The sequence below is a fragment of the Pongo abelii genome, chromosome 6 (genome assembly GCF_028885655.2).
Source record: "Pongo abelii isolate AG06213 chromosome 6, NHGRI_mPonAbe1-v2.0_pri, whole genome shotgun sequence".
Lineage (NCBI taxonomy): Eukaryota > Metazoa > Chordata > Mammalia > Primates > Hominidae > Pongo > Pongo abelii.
Genome location: NC_071991.2, coordinates 147,762,736 through 147,782,442, shown reverse-complemented (window position 1 = coordinate 147,782,442; position 19,707 = coordinate 147,762,736). Strand labels below are relative to the sequence as shown.

Below are 19,707 nucleotides of genomic sequence, written 5' to 3'. Positions count from 1 at the left end.
GGCTGGATTGAGGGGAAGGAGGGGGGTGGGATGGGGAGGGAGGGAGCGGGAGGGCATCCCGCCCCAGAGGCCGGTCCCACGGGGGAGGGGAGGAGCCTGAGTTGCTGGAGGGGGTCCAGGAGGTGGGAGTGGGAGGAGGTGGGGGCCGCCCCGCGAGAAGAAGAGCGGGAAGAGGCGGACAGCGAGGCCAAGATTTCAGCTGCGGGACGGTCAGGGGAGACCTCCAGGCGCAGGGAAGGACGTGAGGAGGGGAAGCGGGCTGGGGCGGCAGCCGGGCGGAGGGGCAGCTGCGCAGGCGGAATGAGGAACGCCTTTGCTCTAAGGCGACCACCCTGGCAGCTCTTCACTGAGGGGCCTCGGTTTCCACATCGGTCGCTCTCCGGTCCCAAGACCACCAGGACCGACGGGGCTCTCCGGGAGGGTCAGCCCCTCCGGTGGCCCCAGTCATGCATCAGGGGACGGATCAGAAGGGCTAGGAGACGGGTCGTGGGGAAGGCCCCAGAAAAAAGAGGAAGGAGGGAAGATTTTGCCTGAAGCGGGAAAGCCAAGGGTTGGGCGGCGCGAGACCCCCATTCCTAGCGACTGGGGCGGGCTGGTGGCCCGCTGCAGCCCCCGCGCCGGGAGGGTTAGGCCTCCCGCCGTTCCCACCCGTCCGGGCCCTCCCACGTGTTTAGGTCCTCCCAAAAGTATTCGGCCTCCGGCCCCTGCCCCTTCCCCCCGCCGGCCTGGACCTCGGGGACGCGGGGGGAACTCCGTGGGAGCAGGCGGATTCTGGACGGGGAGGGAGTCGTGGTCGGGGAGAAGGCTGAGCGGGGAAAGGAGAGAGGGGCTCCGGGGACGGCAGGGAGGAGAGAGGGGCTCCGGGGGACGGCAGGGAGGAGAGAGGGGCTCCGGGGGACGGCAGGGAGGAGAGAGGGGCTCCAGGGGACGGCAGGGAGGAGAGAGGGGCTCCGGGGGCGGCAGGGAGGAGAGAGGGGCTCCGGGGGACGGCAGGGAGGAGAGAGGGGCTCCGGGGGACGGCAGGGAGGAGACAGGGGCCCCGGGGGCGGCAGGGAGGAGAGTGGGTCGTGCCGGAGACCCAGGGAGACACAGAATGAGCAAGATGAGGGGTGTAGGGTGGGAGTGGGAACTGACTGATTCCCAGCGTGGGCAGGGGAACTTTGCTAAAACTGCAGGCCCCAGGGAACAGCGCGGGCAGGGTGGGAGGGAACGGAGAGGGCCAGGCGGACCTCAAGGTCAATTTGGAGAAAGGGCCATTTCCAGGCTCCTTCACCTCTGCCCAGCGTTCTACAGGCCTGGCCCCCCCGCAGAACAGGGCGCGGGAGGAGGCGGCTCGGGCTGGCTCGGAGAGCTGAGGGGCGCACACCCGCTTCGCAGGGCCAGGGTGACACGGAAGCATGCGACGGCTGCTGATTCCTCTGGCTCTGTGGCTGGGCGCGGTGGGCGTGGGCGTCGCCGAGCTCACGGAAGCCCAGCGCCGGGGCCTGCAGGTGGCCCTGGAGGAATTTCACAAGCACCCGCCCGTGCAGTGGGCCTTCCAGGAGACCAGTGTGGAGAGCGCCGTGGACACGGTGAGTAGCATGGCCCCGGCGGGAGCGGGGAGGGTCGCACCCCAGGAGACCAGCGCATTCCCAGGAAGCGGGACAGAAGTGCTTGGGCTCTGAGCCCCAGCCCTTTGGAGAAAAGGCCCCTGTCCAGCCTGCTGGGATGTGACTGCGTGAGGGAGGGATCACACCAGGGCTTGCTCTGCACCCTCAGCTGGCTACCGGCCATCCTCTGCCTGCCTGTCTGTCCGCAGCCCTTCCCAGCTGGAATATTTGTGAGGCTGGAATTTAAGCTCCAGCAGACAAGCTGCCGGAAGAGGGACTGGAAGAAACCCGAGTGCAAAGTCAGGCCCAATGGGGTGAGTGAAGGGGTGTGAGAGCAATGGGCACATGCTGGGTGAGTGCATGGACTTGGGGTTTGGGGTGTGGGGCACATGCCTGGGTGTGCGTGCGTGGAACTGGGAGGTCCATTAAGAAGCCCTGAAGTTAGAGACCCCACTGTGAAGAGCCTCCTTAGAGGTGGAGTGGCTCAGCCTGAGCCCAAGGTTGTGAGAGTGGCTGGTGGGAGCTGGGGCCTGGCAGACAGGAAGATGGTTTGGTTACCCCTGGACTTATCTTCATCAGAGCAGGGCTCACCTCTGTCTGAGCTCCTCTCTCAAGCATCAGGGCCTGGGTGGAAGGAGCCAGCTGTGTGGGTGTGCCTGGTGCGCCCCTAGCCTAGCAGGACTCCAGTCATCATCACGGAGGGTGATGCCTGGGCTGGGAGTGCAGTGACTGTGTTCTAGTTCCCGCTCTGTGAGCACAGCCTGGGCTCTGTATTACAGATTCTGTAAAGGCCCCAGTTCCCTCTGTCGGCTAAAGGAGGGCACTGGACTATAGCAATAATTCACCAACCTCAAATCAAATCTTACGAGAAAATGTAATAAATAGAATAGGTGACAGCTGAGCCACTCTGGAGGCGTTGGGTGGGAAGAACCTATCGGAGGAGGATTCTTGCCTTCACACGAGCACAAGCAGACACATCCATGCATACATCACACACCCATCCACCCACACTCCTGCATACAAACCACATACATGCGTGTTCATGCGTGTGCCACACAATCCATCTGGGAAGGACTCCTGCCTGCACACACACGAAAGTTCCATAGTTTGAAAAGTGCACGGGTCTGACTTCCGACATTCTAGGGTGGCTGTGCCTGAAACCTGCTGGCCTGCATGACCTCTTGCTCCTGGGCTCGAGGGCCTAGCTGGGGATCTGGTCCCATGATGGGCAGCCCCGGCTCCCACCCTCATGATGCCCAGGCCTCCCTCACCCCTTTCCTCTGCTCACCCCATGCTCCCCGCTCCCCCACAGAGGAAACGGAAATGCCTGGCCTGCATCAAACTGGGCTCTGAGGACAAAGTTCTGGGCCGGTTGGTCCACTGCCCCATAGAGACCCAAGTTCTGCGGGTAAGAAGGGGCAAAGGTGGAGAGGTAGGGACAGGGCTGGGAAGATGGATGGAAGCTGAGCCTATGGGCTGGTCTCGAGGCAGAAGCTTGGCCAAGGGGGAGGGAGGGCAGTGGGGGCTAGAAAGCGCTGTGCCTGGTTTGGACATTCTCCAGGGGATGTGGAGGTGGGCCCTGCCCAGGATGCTGGCAGCCCTCCACTGGCACTGCCCGCCCCTCCTACACTGCCTGAACAGTTTTGGGCACTGGCAGGAGCCTGAGGAGCACCAGGAGACCCAGTGCATCAGGGTGCAGCGGGCTGGTGAGGACCCCCACAGCTTCTACTTCCCTGGACAGTTCGCCTTCTCCAAGGCCCTGCCCCGCAGCTGAGCCAGCACTGGTAGGCACCAGGGGGCAGAGAGCACCATCTGGATGAGGCCAGCCCTGGGAATGCTGAGGGGCTGGGCTGGGCTTTGGGAGCCTGGGAGGGGACAGGTCAGGAGCCTAGGAGGAAAGCTGGGACTGGGGCTGAAGCAACCTCCCTCACCCCCAAACCTGTTGCCCCTTTTGTCTAGAGCTGCGTGGCGCCTCCAGGACCGCTGCCGGTGGTAACCAGTGGAAGACCCCAGCCCCCAGGGAGAGGACCCCGTTCTATCCCCGGCCATGATAATAAAGCTGCTCTCCCAGCTGCCTCTCAGCTCCTTGTGTTGCATGACTTCCTCCTCAGCATAGCTCAGAGGCAGCCAGAGAAGGCAGGGGGACAGGACCCTTCCTCTGGGACCCCTTCCTGTGGGCAGGGTGAGCAGAGCCTCCTGTGCTCCAGAGCCAGAGGTGCCCCCATGAAATGCCAGGCAGGGATGCAAATGAAAACAGAAGCATTTAATAGATGTGTGGACAAGAACGGGCAGAGAAGGTGCTGGGGGGAGGGGGTAAGTGCAGGAGCAGTCTGGAGAGGCACATTTGCAAGGCAGGGGAGTCCCACTTCCAGGAGTGCTCTGGGCCACTCAGCCTGCCTACTCTCTCCCAACAGCTGGGACGGGAGGCTGGCCCATCCCTACCTTTCTCGCCTGTAGCCTCAGGAGGAAGTAATTCCTTCCACTAAGTCGCAGGCTGGAGCAGCCCGGAGTGGTAGCAGCTGCGGACACAGGTTCACGGATGGTGGGAGCCCTTACACCTACTCAAGGCCCTTCAGTCCGTCCTTGCAGCATGGGGAGGGGCTGCTCTCAGGATAGGGAAAAAGCAATAGCCCAGTGTGCAGGGCCAGTAACCAGTGTGAAGCAACCAAGACGAGTGTGGGAGCAGAGAGGGGAACTGGGGGCAGCGAGGCCACCTGCCAGGCTGTCCTGGGCCACAGGCCATGTTCAGAAGACGAACGAAGAGGTGGGGCCCGCAGAGCTGAGTGCCTGCTCCGCCTGGGCCAGGCTGTCGCTGGCTTGGCGGTCCAGGTCCCAGCACTCCTGCAGTGTGTCCTGGAACTGCCGGCAGGCCTCCTCCAGAATGGAGTTGCTCTGGCTGGGCCAGGACTCCCAGTAGCCTGGCTCTACCCAGGGCTGGGCCTCGGTGGCTCTGGGGCCTGGACTGGAGCTGGGATGCAAGGAGCTGTCCAGGTCTCGGCACAGCTGGTAGAACTCACTACCGCGCCCAATCACACGCTCACCGTCGATGACTTTCAGGCCAGGCAGCAGCTCCCGGACTGCAGCCCAGTAGGAGGGGCTGGCACAGAGCGGGTTGCTGAGCCGGGCCAAAGGGTCTCGAAGCCGCAGGTACTCCAGGCACGGTAGCCCGGCCAGACACTGCAGCTGGCCCGGGATGGCCAGTAGGTTGCCTGCGGCATTGAGACTCTGCAAGTTCTCACAGGTGGCCAGTGGCTCCAGGCCCGTCAGCCGATTGTTGGAGACATTGAGCACGGCTAGCTGGCGCAAGGAGGCCAGCGGGCCCAGGTGGGTGAGCGCGTTGCCTGATAGGTCCAGCCACTCCAGGCCCAGGCACTCTCCCAGGCAGCCCAGGTCAGCCAGTCCCAAGCCACGCAGCTTCAGCAGCAGGATGGACTCCAGGGAGAACTCGCCTGTGCGTGACTTCAGCAGCTGGGGTGTGATCTGCAGCCCGCCAGCCTCTCCCGGCTCCTCCCGTGGAGGCTCCATGTGATGGAAGTCGGTTGGGATGGCCTGGGCCCTGGCAGGACTGTCACAGGGTTCCACTGGGGGTCAGCCGCTGCTTGCCCCGAAGCAGGCTCCAGGCCAGTGCCAGGAGGCCTGGTTCCGATGCCCTGCTCGAAGCCAGCCGGTCCCTGAGGAGAGACAGTCAGTCAGCAGGCAGCACTTTCTGTGTCTTACGCAGCAGGTGACGGCAGAAGTCTGACCCTGCTTTTACCATGAAAACAAACAATCTCGGCCAGGCAAGACCTGAAGACCAAGCTGGGACACAGGCCACAAAAGCCATCTGAGTGACAGGGATGGGGTGCAGGCCCAACCCAAGGGGAGCAGCCCAGACTGGCCCCGGCTGGTTAGGGCCATGCTGGACGGATTCAGGCCCAATATTACCAGTTCTTCCTGTCAAATCCAAACTAGGGGCAAACCATCATTATTTTACTTTTCAGTAACCACTCACAACCCATCCCTATTAATTTTGGGGTGTTTTTTAAACCGTTATTTTTGAATAGGCAATAGGTAACTACCATCACCAGTTTCTTTTGTTTTCTGTCTGGGATAATCAATGTATATGCAATGCAAACGAGAGCACATGTGCTTTGTTTGATTCACTCAGTATTACTGTAATTCTTTCTAACAGCAATGAATTCAAACTTGTTTCCAGATTATATGGGCCAACTGGTGCCTCTGGTTGGAGCTGTAGAGCATAAGAAGTTGGCCTTTAGTCCTAAAGGAGAAAACTGAGGTCAAGGTAGGGAAGGGACAGGGAAGGCTGGGGTAAGTGGCCTGGCTAGATCCCACACCCTTGCTCCCACCGCTTCACTGCCTGCCAAAGCTAGCTCTTTTGCTCTGGCCTCAGCTGGACAGAAGAGCAAAGCTAGCTCTTTTGCTCTGGCCTCAGCAATGACCTCAATGGAACAGCACTGATATATGTGCCAGACAGCATGGTGCCAGCTGCAAATACAACAGAAATTTCCCAAAGGGCAGGCTGTCTTGAAGGGAGGGAACGGTGGCTCCAAAAAGCTGGGAGGGGCACATCAAATTGCCAGGGGCTGCAGGACCAGGTGAGTCCAGGTGCCAGCGCATGACTGTGGCACAAAGCAGGGGTGGCCTGGTGGAGGGACCTCAAGATTTAAGCAGTGAGGAAAATAACAGACCTCTTCCAAGCGCAGCTTTCCCAACCTGGCAGACTTTGGCCAGGCCCAGCCCCAGGAGTCTCACCCAGGCCGGCGGGGTGATGCCTGCCCTGCAGATCTGATGCAGGGTGTCGGTGACTGAGTTTACATATCAACACTTTTCATTTTCCCCTCTCCAAGGAAACCAGGCCCAGAGCCTGGTCCACTTAGCTCCTCCCACACCATCAACAAAGATATTTACTATGTTCCCAACCAGAGAGCTGGCAAGGATGTAAACGGTCTTGCCATCCTTATGTCCTCTCCACCCCATCTGGGAAGGGGAGTCCTTGTGCTTATGGCCCCCATTTCCTTATCTAGCTCCCTTCTAGTCTGCAACACTCCAGCTCATTCTCTTTTATTTATACCTCAAATATTTATATATACTTTCCAAAAGGGACTGGAAGCATCTGCCAAGAAGTGTGGATTCCCTCAGTGGGAATGGAATCTTTTAGGATTTGTAAACAGGGAGTGATGCAATCAACTTTGCATTTGATTAAAGCTGCTCTGGCCCCTAAGGTGGGGGGTGCAGGAGGAGCACCAGGCACTAGAAACCTGTCTGCTATGAAAACAAAAGATACAGGCCCTAAGGAGGGCAGGAAGCAATGGGGAGGAGGAAAAAGAGCCTAGGACAACTGGGGAATCTTGCTGGGTGACTGTATGCCAGGGGCTCTTTTTTTTTTTTTTTTTTTTTTTTTTGAGACAGAGTTTCACTCTTGTTGCCCTGGCTGGAATGCAATGGCGCAATGGCACGATCTCCGCTCACTGCAACCTTCGCCTCCCGGGTTCAAGCGATTCTTCTGCCTCAGCCTCCCAAGTAGCTGGGATTACAGGCATGCGCCACCATGCCTGGCTAATTTTTGTATTTTTAGTAGAGACGGGGTTTCATCATGTTGGCCAGGCTGGTCTCAAACTCCTGACCTCAGGTGATCCCGCCTGCCTCGGCCTCCCAAAATGTTGGGATTATAGGCGTGACCCACCGTACTCGGCCCGGGGCTCCCTTCTCAGACATGTGAAATGCAGGTGGGACAGGTTGGAGACAAGAAGACATCCAGCTACACAGCACTCAGCTTGAGTGTGTGGTGTGGGGCTCAGGAGGAGCTGGAGCTTCAGGCTGGAGGGATCCAGGCACCATCAGCAGGGAGATGGCAGCTGGCATCAAGGAGGGCATGCAGTGCACAGGGCCAACCATGCTGGGGATACAGAGCTCTCTAAGAACCCGCAGGCCTCTCTCCAGGAGCAGGCACCCCTCCCACTCACCCGCTATTTCAAGAGTGAATGTGGAAGATGTCCTATGCACAACGAGCAGCAGAGGTGGAGGCTAACCTGTGAGGCTGAATGAACAAGTCTGTGAAGGATTCTGCCAAGCAGCCAGAGGGAGGAGAACACGGAAGCCTTTTAAGGACTGAGACCAACACTGCTAGGACGTCCCACTGCACTCAGACGAGATGAGGCTGGAGACACAGCCACTGGGTGAGCAGTCCTGGGCACAGGTGAGGCCAGAGCGGGACTGCAGAAGTTAAGTGAATGCCCTGAGGAACTGGGTCAGTGCCTTTTTAGATGGAGATGATGGCTCAGCAAAGGGAGAGAGCAAAGAAGCAGGCAGACAGAGGCAGGCAACTGCGCATGCTCACACCAGGAACATGGTTTACAGAAGAGGAAACGGAGCAGAAAGACCCCACCGGGACAGAAATCGGCCCTTCCCTGTTGCCCTCCAACACACAGCCCTGCACTAGTGTGGCCCCGTCCTGCCCTCACCAGATGCAGGCCTGGGTCTTGGTGATTCGTCGTGCAAAACCCTCATTCTCTTGGGGGTTAGTGACCTCTGCTGTGTTTCTGGTCCATCACCTGCACACTGCAAACAGGTAGCCCAGAAGGACTGAGAACCAGCCGGTGCCCACCTGTGCAGACCCAACTAACATCAAGCTGCCCGCAGACATAAGGAGGATGGCTTCCCACACGTCTACCTGCTTCAGCACTCCTCCAGAAGGAGCTGTCCTTGTCCTAACTATGGAAATGAAGGGAACAGAGACCTCCTGGCCCAGCAAGAGAGTCTGGAAAGAGGACTGGTGACAAGGATGGCACTTGGGCCCTTTGAGGGAGGCTGACTGAGAACCAGGGAAGATGGTTCCAGGCCTTGGTGAGTGTCTTCTGCCCGGGAAATGATGCCCACAGGGCAGAGCTAAGTCTAGGGGGAGGAACGCTTCAACCCAGAGCAGCCTCGGGTGGACTGGAGGCTCTAACGCTCTAGAAGAGGGCTTCCCAACCCTGGCATTACTGCCATCTGGGCAGGCTGAGCCTTGGTTGTGGAGGCCATCCTGTACATTGGAGGGTGCTGAGCAGCATCCCTGGCCTTTGTCCACTAGACACCAACAGAACCACTCCCCTTACCCCACTTGGAACAACTAAAGACACCTCCAGACATTGTCAATGTCCACTGGGGGACAAAACTGCGCCTAGATGAAAGTGAACGTTCTAGAGCCCAAGCCCCCTGGTTCGGTGCCATCAAGCTCTCTCACCCTCTTCCTTTCACCCCCCCACCAATCTTCTCACATTCTTCTCCCGAGCCTCGCTGCCTCACCATTCTAGGCCTCCCAGTCCTCTCCCAGAACATGAGCCCGCTCGGTGATGCCACACAGCAGAGCCACGATGCCACTTCCAAGAACAGTTCTGACTGCTCAAGGATTGGAAGCACAGACACGCACGCTGCCCAAGGCAACCTGAGGATGCATCACATTCTCGGATCCTCCCCGCCCCGACATGTGAGTCAGGATCCTGCAAGTGAGGTGCAGGACACTGCAGGGAGCGATCCAGCAAGCCCTGCCCCTCCTATCCAGATGCAATGGCTTCAGTGCCAGGGGCAGTAGTGAGGCCCCTCCCCCAGACAACTCCAGCCCCCTATCACCTGCGAATGCGTCCCCACCACCCCACTCCCACACCTAGTGCTACAGGCAGTGGAGTGATCTAAGCAATCTGGAGGCCAGACTTTAATTCAAATCATACTACTCCAGTCATTAAATGTTTACAAAACTTTATTTAACAGGTGCAATTATTATACTGTGAAAATGAAAATATCGCATACTGAACAGTACCTAGGGTATGATCTCAATGTAAAAGAGGAAAAAATGTCAAACTATTGATAGAGGCTATCTCTGAATGAAAGAAGTTAATTTTTCCTGCTTCCTTACATTTTCAGTAATATCCAAATGTTATAATGAATTGGTCACAGTGAAACACAGGGCTGACAACCCACCCAGGAGAGGCAAGGCAACAGGCTCCTGGGGCTGCCAGCCAGTGAGGGGAGAGTCTGTCCCCTCACCCCCATGGCCAGTGACATGCTCCAAGTTAGGCCTGGAGCCTTCCCCTGCCTCTTCCGACCTGCATCTCAGCAGCCATCCTACCCAGTGACCAGGAGCCCTTAAGGCTACCTGGTTGCAAGTCTTGCGGGGGGTGACGGGCCACCCTCTTCCTTCTTCTCCCGTCCAATCCCACTGGTTCCTGGATCCCAGGCCCTCAGCTCTGCCCTAAAGGAACTCTGAGCAATCCATGATGAGCGTGTGCTACACACATCCTTTCTCTCTTCCAAATAAGGGACTTCCCCTTTAAAAGTGGTCCAGGACAAGCAGGGGCAAGGGTGATGGCAGGCAGGGTGTGCAGCCAGCCGCCTGGAGCCCAGGAGAGCTACTGAGGCTACTGTCACTGGAGGAAGAAACCCCAAGGTTTCCAGTAGTCTGGAAATAGACTATTGGTAAGAACGCCATTTGAGGACTGGCGTCTCAGCTCTCCTAGCTAGCTGGTCAGTCCCTTCAGTCGGTTTCTCCGGCCACTCTGAAACCCCCAAAAAGACTGGTGTGTGGGGGTATGTGTGCACTTCCCTCTGGAAATGGCTATTCCACCCTTGGGATTTCCTTCTCCCTACAGTGAAAGCCTCAGAAAGCGCTGCAATAGCTTATCCAGGCCCCCAAAGGCTGAGGACATATCCCACCTGCCAGCACATGCCCACTCCACATCCTTGGCCACTTTTTGAGAAAGCAAGCCTCTTAAGGGCATGTATCCACTTATCCACACAGACAAGGTGTATGCAAGGACCTTCACACCCACTTATGTTTTAACAGAGCATCACGTGTACAAAGCCACGTAGTACAAAATTCAGTCACCTACGAAGACAGTAAGCCTCTTCTCGGCACATACCGCTAGACAAAAAGGAAGTAATGGGGAGATGGAAAATGACACCTCCCAGAAAAAACAATATGGCAATCTGTCAAGTGAGAAACTGACCCTTTCTTACCAAGTAGGTTTAAGATTCTGGCCATCAGTATGTGGCGCCCAGGATGCAACACCCGGCTCTCTGCTTTGACCTACTACAGGCAGGGGCTCTCTAGGAGTTCACGGGCAGGGTGAGCACTGGCACCTGCCATGTCTGCCATCCCACCCTGAGCAGACTGCAGGGTCTGTATCCCCTTGGCCATGTCACCACTAGAGCAGATGAGGGGAGGCGGGGTGTAGTTGGGGAACTGCTCCAGGTTGGCCTTCAAGAAGAGGAGATGCTCAATGGCCTCCACCTTGAGAGAAGAGTTTGCTCTACAAGGGTGGGGCTGTTCAGGGAGGCAAAGATGCTTTCAGAGAAGGCTCCTGTGGGGGGTAAGACAGACAGATGGTGGCCAGGCTTCTCGCTTCTTCTCCCAGTAAGCCAGGGGGTCATCCTGGGCTCCAACGGTCTCATTCTCCCACAGATACTTCTTGACAATGACGCTGGCTCAGTGGCTCTTGGTGGACAGCGAGCCCCCGCTCCTCTCAGAGGCCAGCAGCCCCACGCTCTCCAGCAAGCCCTTCTCCCTCTGGGCCAGCAGGAAGGCCCCAGAGCACTGCAGAGGCTCCCCCTGGCTCCTCCCCTCCACCCCGGAGCTCTTGGCTACCCTGGTGGGGTCCATGCACAGACCCCTGCGGCTTTGCAGGGGGCTTGGGGTGATCAAAGAGTATTCAGACACCCTAATCTCCTTCACCTTGTACACGAGGACTTGCTTCCAGTGGTCAATGTCGGCCCCCACGGCAGGATGGCCTCAATCTTCCCCTTCAAGCAAGGGTCCAGCAAGGTGGCCAGCACAAACTCCTCGCGGTAGAAGAGCTTGTTGAGCTGACAGTCGATGCAGAGCTGCAGGGCCAACCCCTCAGCCAGCTGGATGGCTGCGCCCCTCTGCCTGACACTCTGCTCCTGAAAGTGTGCGTGAACCTGCTCCAGGAAGATGTGCAGGTAGCGCAGCTGGGGCGCACCTGGCTCAGGGAGGCCTGTGCCGCACTCGCCTCGCAGACCGCCATCTGGAAGGGCTGCAGGAGCTTGCTGAGGCTGTCTGCCAGGCTCCAGAATGTGGCCGACAAGGCGACACCAGCCTTCCCCAGCTAGTGCCTGCCCTTGTACTCTTGAAGGGGCTGCTGCTGCTCCACCAGCCACTCCAGCAGGTGGTAGGCCGAGACCCAGTGGTCCAAGAGCTTCTCAAAGGGCTGGTGGGCTGGGAGGCTGCGCTGGCGCTGGAGCTGGGTGAGGAGTCCCTGGGCCTCCACAGAGCCTTAGAAATGGCTGCAGGTGGCCCTGGCAGCGCCCAGGATGATCTGGACACTGCGATGGTGACACAAAAAGTTTCTCACCAGGGAGTCGAGGCAGTGAGCGAAACAAGGGATGTGGGTACAGCCCTCGCCCTTGGCCACCTGCTCCAGGCTGGGGCAGCCGCTTGATACCAGGAAGCCCGCCCGCAGGAAGCTACGGCCCAGCCACAGGCTGGCCTGCTCCAGCACCTCCAGCTGTCAGTCCTCTGCGGCTCCCTCCAGGGGCAGGCCTCGCACCCCAAGAAAGGTTCCCAGCATCAGCCCTTGGAACTCCAACCAAGCTCTATCCAAATGCAAACAAGGGCAGCTGGGGGAAATCGCTCAGGACCCTACATGCTTTGTCTGAGGCACCACCGCTAGAATCTCCAGCTTTCAGAAGTGGCCTGGACAGGGAAGTTGTTTTCCTTTTTAAGAAGGACAGGTAATCACAATATTTCCCATGCTGGAGTGAAATGATTAGGCCTGAGACCAGATAATGGACCCAACCCACAGCCACTACCTTCTGAGGGAGGAAATCCCTCATGGGCAGGCCAGGCTTTATTTACATCTTGTTTCCTCACAGCCCACTCTTGGGACAGGGTGCTGGGAACTGTCCCAAACAATGGGTGGCAGAGACAGGCAGACAGTGTGGCTGGGGGACCGCTGAAGACCTGCAGCTCCCACACTCACCCCACCCAGCTCCGGGCCAGTGCGATGGAACTGATTTGCTCCCTTGGATACTGCACCTTGGTCCCCCGTCTCCCGGGTGCCCACAGCACTAGCTGTGTTACCCATACGTCCGTGCATCTTAGCTTTTACTCCCCTTAATGTTGTTTGTGATGTTGTCTACTTTAATCTCAGTCCCTCACTCCTTACTCTTCTCAGGTACTGAGCAACCTCAGGGATAAATTGGCAGAAGCTCCAGGCCTGCATAGCAGGAATACTTCTGGTTGTTTTTCTAACCATGAAGAGCAACTATATGGAGGACCCAGCCTATTGAAGTACCTCACGTTTGCCAGAGACTTGGCTTTTCTGCCATAGTGTCCTCCTGAAACCCCCCGACCTTGAAAATGTTTCACAGGAGACTAGGTTTCAACTGGATTGCATCAAGACTTGATCTCTGGCTACTGGAAGACTGAAAATTAGACTAAGGTGCAGAGACACCAAGGGACACCAAGGTTAGGTGAGGGTTTCCTAATCCTAGGGTATGGGACTTGCTTCACACACCAGATCCGTCCTTCACTGGATTGTGCTAGGCCTACCATCCACAACAGAGGGTATGCGTGTGTATTTGTAAAAAACATGACTTGGGAAGGCTAAATTTTAAGACCAGTGCCCCTGTACCCATCCTGTGCTGTCCAGGGAAGGATATATGAAGCAAGGACTAAAATTCTTAACATTTCCAAATTCTTGGGTTCAAGGAAGCCCTCTTCATGTGGTGTACACAGCCAGCGTCCTGCCCTGCTGCGCACTGATTCAGTATCACGGTAACTAAGGAGAAAAGGGGGCTTCATTTACATGCTATAGGATCACCGCAAACCTCCCTTGCTGGGCTGGAATAGGACAAACACGACAGAATATGTTCAGGGGTGCACATCTGATCCTGGGTTTGTTTCCCCCTGACGCTGCCCCTTCTAGTTCCTGTATTTGTCTGGACTTTGTAGCAGTTGGTGACTGCTAGGTGGCCTAGTTTGTGTAACTATACTGTGTTGGTCTTTCTCCGTGTTCTTTTGGGGTTTTATTGTTTACAAACTTTTTTGTATTGAGAGAAGAATGGCCAAAGCATCTTTACAGAAAGTTCTGAACCAGGCAAAAAGGATGTAAAACATGAGTTTGGGGGACCCTCATATTGAAGTAGGGATTTTGAACTATCCTTTCTTTGTGTTCCCCTTCCTCTATTTCCTATTTTGGACCAGATCTTCTGCCCTAAAAACTTGACTTCTACCGTACCTTCTTCTCCACTCACCTACCCCAAAAGAAAACCTACATACCCACACACGCATATACTGAATTCTCGGGCTGTCTCTGCAACTCTTAAATGATGTATGAGAACAACCTGAAGAACTTAGGAACCCTCCATCTCTTGTTCCCAACCTGAGTCAATGTGGTTCACCCCAGACACTTAAGACACTGCTTTATTTGGATGGATCAAAGCTACTTAATCTGTAATCTCAAAGAAGGGAGAAGCAACCGGGGGCCTTCCATGTAGAAGTGGGGTCAGGAGACCAGGCAAAGGAATATGAGTATATATCCAAGTCACTTAAGAACTTTTACCCAAGTGCAAGAAACTTTTTTTTTTTTGACACAAGGTCTTGCTCTGTCGCCCAGACTGGAGTGGAGTGGTACAATCTTGGCTCACTGCAGCTTCAACCTCCCAGGCTTAAGCGATCCTCCCACCTCAGCCTCCCAAGTAGCTGGAACTACAGGTGTACACCAACATGCCTAATTCTTTTTATTTTTTGGTAGAGACAAGGTCTCACTATGTTGCCCAGGCTGGACTCCAACTCCTGGGCTCAAGCAATCTTCCTTTCTTGGCCTCCTAAAGTACTGGGATTACAGGTGTGAGCCACCACACCCGGCCCGGTGCAAGAACTTATGTCAAAGTGGCTACAAGATTGTTTGAAAGGAGAGAGATGAATGTAACCCCATGTTTACGGCTAGAAACCAAAGCTTTATGTGAAATCTTGAATTTAGGGGCAGGGAGGGAGGGTAGAAAGGCTTGTGCCTTCCCTGATCCCTGCCCCTCATTCCTGAACTGCAGGACACCAGGGCCCCTCGGGCTTTGGTTACTCCATCTCTGGGGTGCATCTATTGGATGGTTGATTTTTCTGTACCAGGTACTTCCTTTCCCATTTTCTAATCACTTTGTAACACACATGCTGACCCTTTTCACTTCCCTTCTCCTTTCCCTGGAAAGATATAATGAATAAATAAAGACTTATTGGTACTGAAACTAAAAAAAAAAAAAAGATAAAAAAGATCTGACAATGAGCGATGTTAAACATTACTCACCAGGGTAATGTTTAAATAGGGTCACCAGAGATGGCAGGGCTGCCTATAACACGTGACGAGATGGCTGAGAAGGCTCAAGCAAGACTCTGGCCAGAAAGAGGAGCTCCTCCCAGCCAGAAGAACCTCAGAAGGGTTAAGTGGCAACAACTTCGAGCCCATCTCGAAAGAACTTTCAGCCACCAATAAATCCAAGAACTGAAGACCTATTGCAAGGTGACGCTTGTGGAGGGGCTAGGTAAAGCTGCAAAGGAAACACAGGCTGCTATCCTGGGTCCACAACTGCTCTCGGATGTCACACTGGGGGGGACTTAACTCGCACTTCATGACTGAGGAAACTGCAACCCCAGAGGGTGAACATCCAGGCCTCCAGAGGCCGTCTGCAGAACAAGGTCACACTCCAAAGTCTTTTTATTTATTTATTTTTAGACTGGGTCTTGCTCTGTCACCCAGGCTGGAGTACAGTGGCATGATCTAGCTTGTTGCAACCTCTGCCTCCTGGGCTCAAGTAATCCTCCCAACCTCAGCCTCCCAAGTAGCTGGGACTTGAGATGTGCACCAACACACCCAGCTAATTTTTGTGTTTTCTGTAGAGATGGGATTTCACCATGTTGCCCAAGCTGGTCTTGAACTCCTGGGATCAAGCAATCCCCCTGCCTCAGCCTCCCAAAGTACTGGGATTATAGGTGTAAGCCACTGCACCCAGCACACCCCAAAATCTTCATCTTAAGACCTACCCAGTTACCCCAGGGCACCAGTCTTGTTCTGTTTCCCAATTAGCTTTGTCTCATCATAAATGCTATACTCTGTAGATACTCTTGATTCACTCAATCATTTAACAGAAATTCATCAAATGTCTACTATGAGCCAGCACTGTGCCTTCAAGATATGAATAGAGGAGAGTAGCTGCCTGGCTGGCACTTGGGGCTCAGGATGAGATGACAACCTAGAAATGGGCTCATCATTAGACCAGGGTGAAAGTGGGGTATGGTGCTATGAGGCGGAGAGGGATCCCTGGGGGGCCCCCAGGCTGACCTACTGAGAAACAGGGTCTAGTACACTGAAGAGCTTAGACCCGTCTTGCAAGGTGTTGTTTACCTTAGGCTATTGCTTCACAATCTTCAATCCTCGCAGCCCTGTCAGGTACATCTGGGATCTTGTGTCATCACTGGTACAACAGTAACACCACCATGTTCTCTTCCACAGAAGTACTTTAGGATGACAGTGCAGCTGGCGCTGTTGACAGCCAACCTTGAATCCAAATGAATCTAAAACGTAAATTTTTAAAAGAAAGTCATTGATAAATTCCAGCACTTTATAACTAAGAAGTTACTTGTGGCCGGGTATGGTAGCTCACGCCTGTAATCCTAGCACTTTGGGAAGCCAAGGTGGGTGGATTGCTTTGAACTCAGGGGGTTGAGACCAGCTTGGGCAACATGGCGAAACCTTGTCTTTACAAAAAAATCAGCCAGCTGTGATGGCCCGTGCCTGTGGTCCCAGCTTCTTGGCAGTCTGAGGCAGGAAGATGGCTTGAGCAGGGAAGTGGAGGTTGCAGTGAGCCGTGATTGCACCACTGCACTCCAGCCTGAGCAACAGAGCCAGACCCTGTCTCAAAAAAAAGAAGTTACTTGTGACACACATCACCACAGCTGACAACACATTGGAGGCCTACAACCACAACAAGACAAGATTCCAAGGGCTTCTAAGCTGAGGCATGGCCTTTTGGGCTGCACGCCTGCCCACAGTCGATCATGTGGGCAGCAGTCAGGAAAGCGCCCTAGCCAGGCCACATGGGAAGCAGGCACATCCCTGAGAGGCAAAAGGGAAAGAGGGCCAGGCCGGGGTGACGGCAGGGCGGGGTGATGGCAGAATGCGTGGAGGAGACTGTGGGGAGAGCTGTTCAGGAGGTGGCCCATGCCTAAGCCTCAAGTGGAAGAGGAGGAAACGATGGAGAGAGACTCCATAGTGATGCTCTTTACTCATACAGGTCCATGTGGGCTATTTTGGGGCAAATCTTCAGGCAAGTTTCTAGAGAAACTGAGGGAAAACACCAGAGGGGGCTGCCCAGGTAATGCTGACAATACAGGGAGGTGAGAGGATGAGCAGATCTCAAAGGTGACTGAGAGGCAGAGGGGAGAGACAAGGAAAAACCAAAGTAAAGTGAAGTTAGGGAAACCAAGAAAAGACTTTCCAAAAGCAGTGGTCAGCAGGGTCAAAGGTCCCTTCAGTGGGCGGTACAGCAGGAAGTGGGGGAGAAGCTGGAACTGGGAAAGCTGGAGGTGGGGATGGGAGGGAGAAGGCTTGGCTCTGCCCCTAAACAGAGGGAAGGTGCCCTGGGAAGAGCGGGGAGGCTAACTACACAGGGAAGAGAAACTTCCTGGAGAAAGGGATCCAGGGCACAAGCGGTGGAAGGGATTGGCCTCAAGAGACGAGGAAGAAATCTCATTTTTCCTGACAGAAGTAGGATGGGTCTGGTGGCAGGCAAGTCTTGGAGTGCAGTGCAGAAGGGAAGTGAGGCAGCTTATGCCTGAGAGCCAGGCGTGTTGATTGCTCAGGGGGAGCCGTACATCTGTAAAGGCAGCCAGCGGCTGGCTGAGTGATCTGGCTTTAGCCTGGGCTGGGAAGCACCTCCGCACACTGGCTCAAGAAATTAGACATATTCTTCTTGCTGCTCTTACCAAGCCTTTTCCCAAGTGCGTGCCCAGAAGGAAAAGGGCCACTCTTCTACTTCTCTTGTGCCTGCAAGAGAAGTAGAACCCCACCCTGGGCATTCCATGATTATGCCAGGCCTTTCTCACTCCGCCCAGTCCCTCCAGCCCCTCTGCTCTCAACTCCAGCACTGTGGGGGGAGAGAGTGTCTACTCCACCCCCACCAGGCAGGGGATTTTAAGCACCTGCTGGGCCCTCAAGTCTCATCTTCCTCCACAACATCTGTGAAAAGATTGAAAGGTGGTGAGAGAAAGGGATTGGAGGAGATGAACGTGTGAAAGGAAAAGAGGAGAGCAAGCCATTGTATGTTTTGGGGTTTTATCCCACACGCAAATCTGACTACTTATAAAGTCTGAGCAAGATGTTTTAAATAATAATCATGCATCATTAGGTTTCATACTGTGCAAAAAAGTGACACAAAGTGAGATCTGTTACAAACGACACGGCAGCACTCTGCTCCTTTCTGGAAGCTTAGGGCTAACAATGGAGTCTGAGCATGGCATCCACAGCCCGTCTCTGAGCACGGCCGTGATCCTGCTCCAGCACACGCCTCGGTTTCCTCGTCTACATTACGGGAATAGTAACAGCACCCGCCTCATGAGATTGTTAGGGTTAAACGAGTTAATTAATATCACAGTATTTCAGGGCAGTTCTCGGCACAGAGAGAGAGAGATAGGTAAGGGCTGGCTGTTCCGGAAGATTCTGGCCTCTCCCAGTGTGTTTCAGCGCGGGGGCACGACTGGCTCAGGAGGTGGCCCCCCGCGGCCGGCACGGGCCCCGACAGCCGCCCCCTTCCCTGAACCTCGGTGGGCCAGTCCCCGCTTACCTGAGGGGTGGAGCCGGCAGCCTGCGGAGCCACTGGCTAAGCTGGGAAGTCCGGCGCAATTCCGCACCGCAGAGCCGGCGCCTCCTCGGCAGGTAAGAGCCGCAGCTCCGCCGCCCGCCGCCTAGCGGCCCCTGACCCCTGAACCGCGCGCCCACCACCCGACGTGTTGGCCAACATGCAGCACCGCAGGCCTGAGCTCCCGAAACGCGCCCAGACGGCCTGGCCAAAGGCGGTAGTGGGCGCTCTGGATTCCGGGATGCGCCAGGGGTTACTTCCGGGAGCGCAGCCTGCGGGGGTCTTCGCGCGCACTCCCCGCCCCGCAGTTGGTACGTTCCTCCTGCCTGCGGTGCCTGAGTGCGCAGGCGTGGGCAGCGAGGCAGTGCGGCCGGAAGCGAAGGGGCCGTGAGGTCAACAGTTGGTAATCGTTTATTGGTGCGGCCTTAGAGAAAGGACCTCCAAGCCCTTATTCAATACGTGTTGGGTGGTGGTCACAAGTGCCAGTCTAGGACAGATGGCCTAGATTTCCTCCCGGACTCGGTGGCACCCAAGGCCCCCTGCACGCCGGCGCTGTGCGTGCCAGGCTGACCGCCCGGGTGCGACCCGGGCCTGGTCCGCACGTGCAGATGGAAGGGGCCACAAAGACTATAAGGATCCAGGTCTCCCCGCGTGGAAGGCTCATCTATCAGTTCAGGAAACCCACCCAGGGTGTCTCCTGGTGTTATCAGAAAGGTGTCCCGATCCAGGCCCTAAGAGGGTCTCATGCAAGAAAATTCAGGGCAAGCCCATAAAGTGAAAACAAGTTTATTAAGAAAGCCAAGAAATAAAAGGATGGCTACTCCATAGGCAGAGCAGCTCCAGGGCTACTGGTTGCCCATTTTTATGGTTATTTCTTGATTATATGCTAAACAAGGGTTGAATTATTCATGAGTTCGGAGAAAGGGGTGGGCAGTTTCCGGAACTGAGGGTTCCTCCCCTTTTTAGACCATATAGGGCATTTCATGATGGTGTCATGGCATCTGTAAACTGTCATGGTGCTGGTGGGAGTGTCTTTTAGCATGCTAATGCATTATAATTAGTGCATAATGAGCAGTGAGGACCACCAGAGGTCCCTCCCATTGCCATATTGGTTTTGGTGGGGTTTAGCCAGCTTCTTTACTGCAACCTGTTTTATCAGCAAGGTCTGTATGACCCGTATCTTGTGCCAACCTTCTGTCTCATCCTGTGACTTAGAATGCCTAACCTCCTATGAATGCAGCCCAGTTGGGCTCAGCCTCATTTTACCCAGCCCTTA

The 19,707-nt window shown here is 55.6% G+C and overlaps 2 protein-coding genes across 2 annotated transcripts; one reads left to right on the top strand and one right to left on the bottom strand.

Annotated features, from left to right (window-relative positions):
* Positions 1-214: 214 nt before the first annotated feature.
* RARRES2 (retinoic acid receptor responder 2) lies at positions 215-3,670 on the top strand. Its single transcript, NM_001134159.1, has 6 exons — positions 215-241; positions 1,378-1,571; positions 1,799-1,903; positions 2,902-2,997; positions 3,247-3,373; positions 3,549-3,670. The coding sequence occupies exons 2-5, from the start codon at positions 1,398-1,400 to the stop codon at positions 3,361-3,363; spliced, it is 492 nt and encodes a 163-aa protein (NP_001127631.1). The 5' UTR covers positions 215-241; positions 1,378-1,397; the 3' UTR covers positions 3,364-3,373; positions 3,549-3,670.
* A 161-nt stretch (positions 3,671-3,831) lies between these two features.
* LRRC61 (leucine rich repeat containing 61) lies at positions 3,832-19,272 on the bottom strand. The gene is made up of 3 exons (XM_024250224.3): positions 18,417-19,272; positions 15,980-16,149; positions 3,832-5,260 (listed from the first exon to the last, which is right to left on the bottom strand). The coding sequence occupies exon 3, from the start codon at positions 5,112-5,114 to the stop codon at positions 4,335-4,337; it is 780 nt and encodes a 259-aa protein (XP_024105992.1). The 5' UTR covers positions 5,115-5,260; positions 15,980-16,149; positions 18,417-19,272; the 3' UTR covers positions 3,832-4,334.
* Between the last annotated feature and the right edge of the window lie 435 nt (positions 19,273-19,707).

What these genes read in the sequence shown, in the direction of transcription:
- RARRES2 (NM_001134159.1), top strand. Translation starts at nt 1,398, where the DNA reads ATGCGACGGCTGCTGATTCCTCTGGCTCTGTGGCTGGGCGCGGTGGGC. An exon ending in GCAAAGTCAGGCCCAATGGG is followed by an intron (nt 1,904 to 2,901) that starts GTGAGTGAAGGG and finishes GCTCCCCCACAG; the next exon opens with AGGAAACGGAAATGCCTGGC. An exon ending in TAGAGACCCAAGTTCTGCGG is followed by an intron (nt 2,998 to 3,246) that starts GTAAGAAGGGGC and finishes GGGCACTGGCAG; the next exon opens with GAGCCTGAGGAGCACCAGGA.
- LRRC61 (XM_024250224.3), bottom strand. Translation starts at nt 5,114, where the DNA reads ATGGAGCCTCCACGGGAGGAGCCGGGAGAGGCTGGCGGGCTGCAGATC.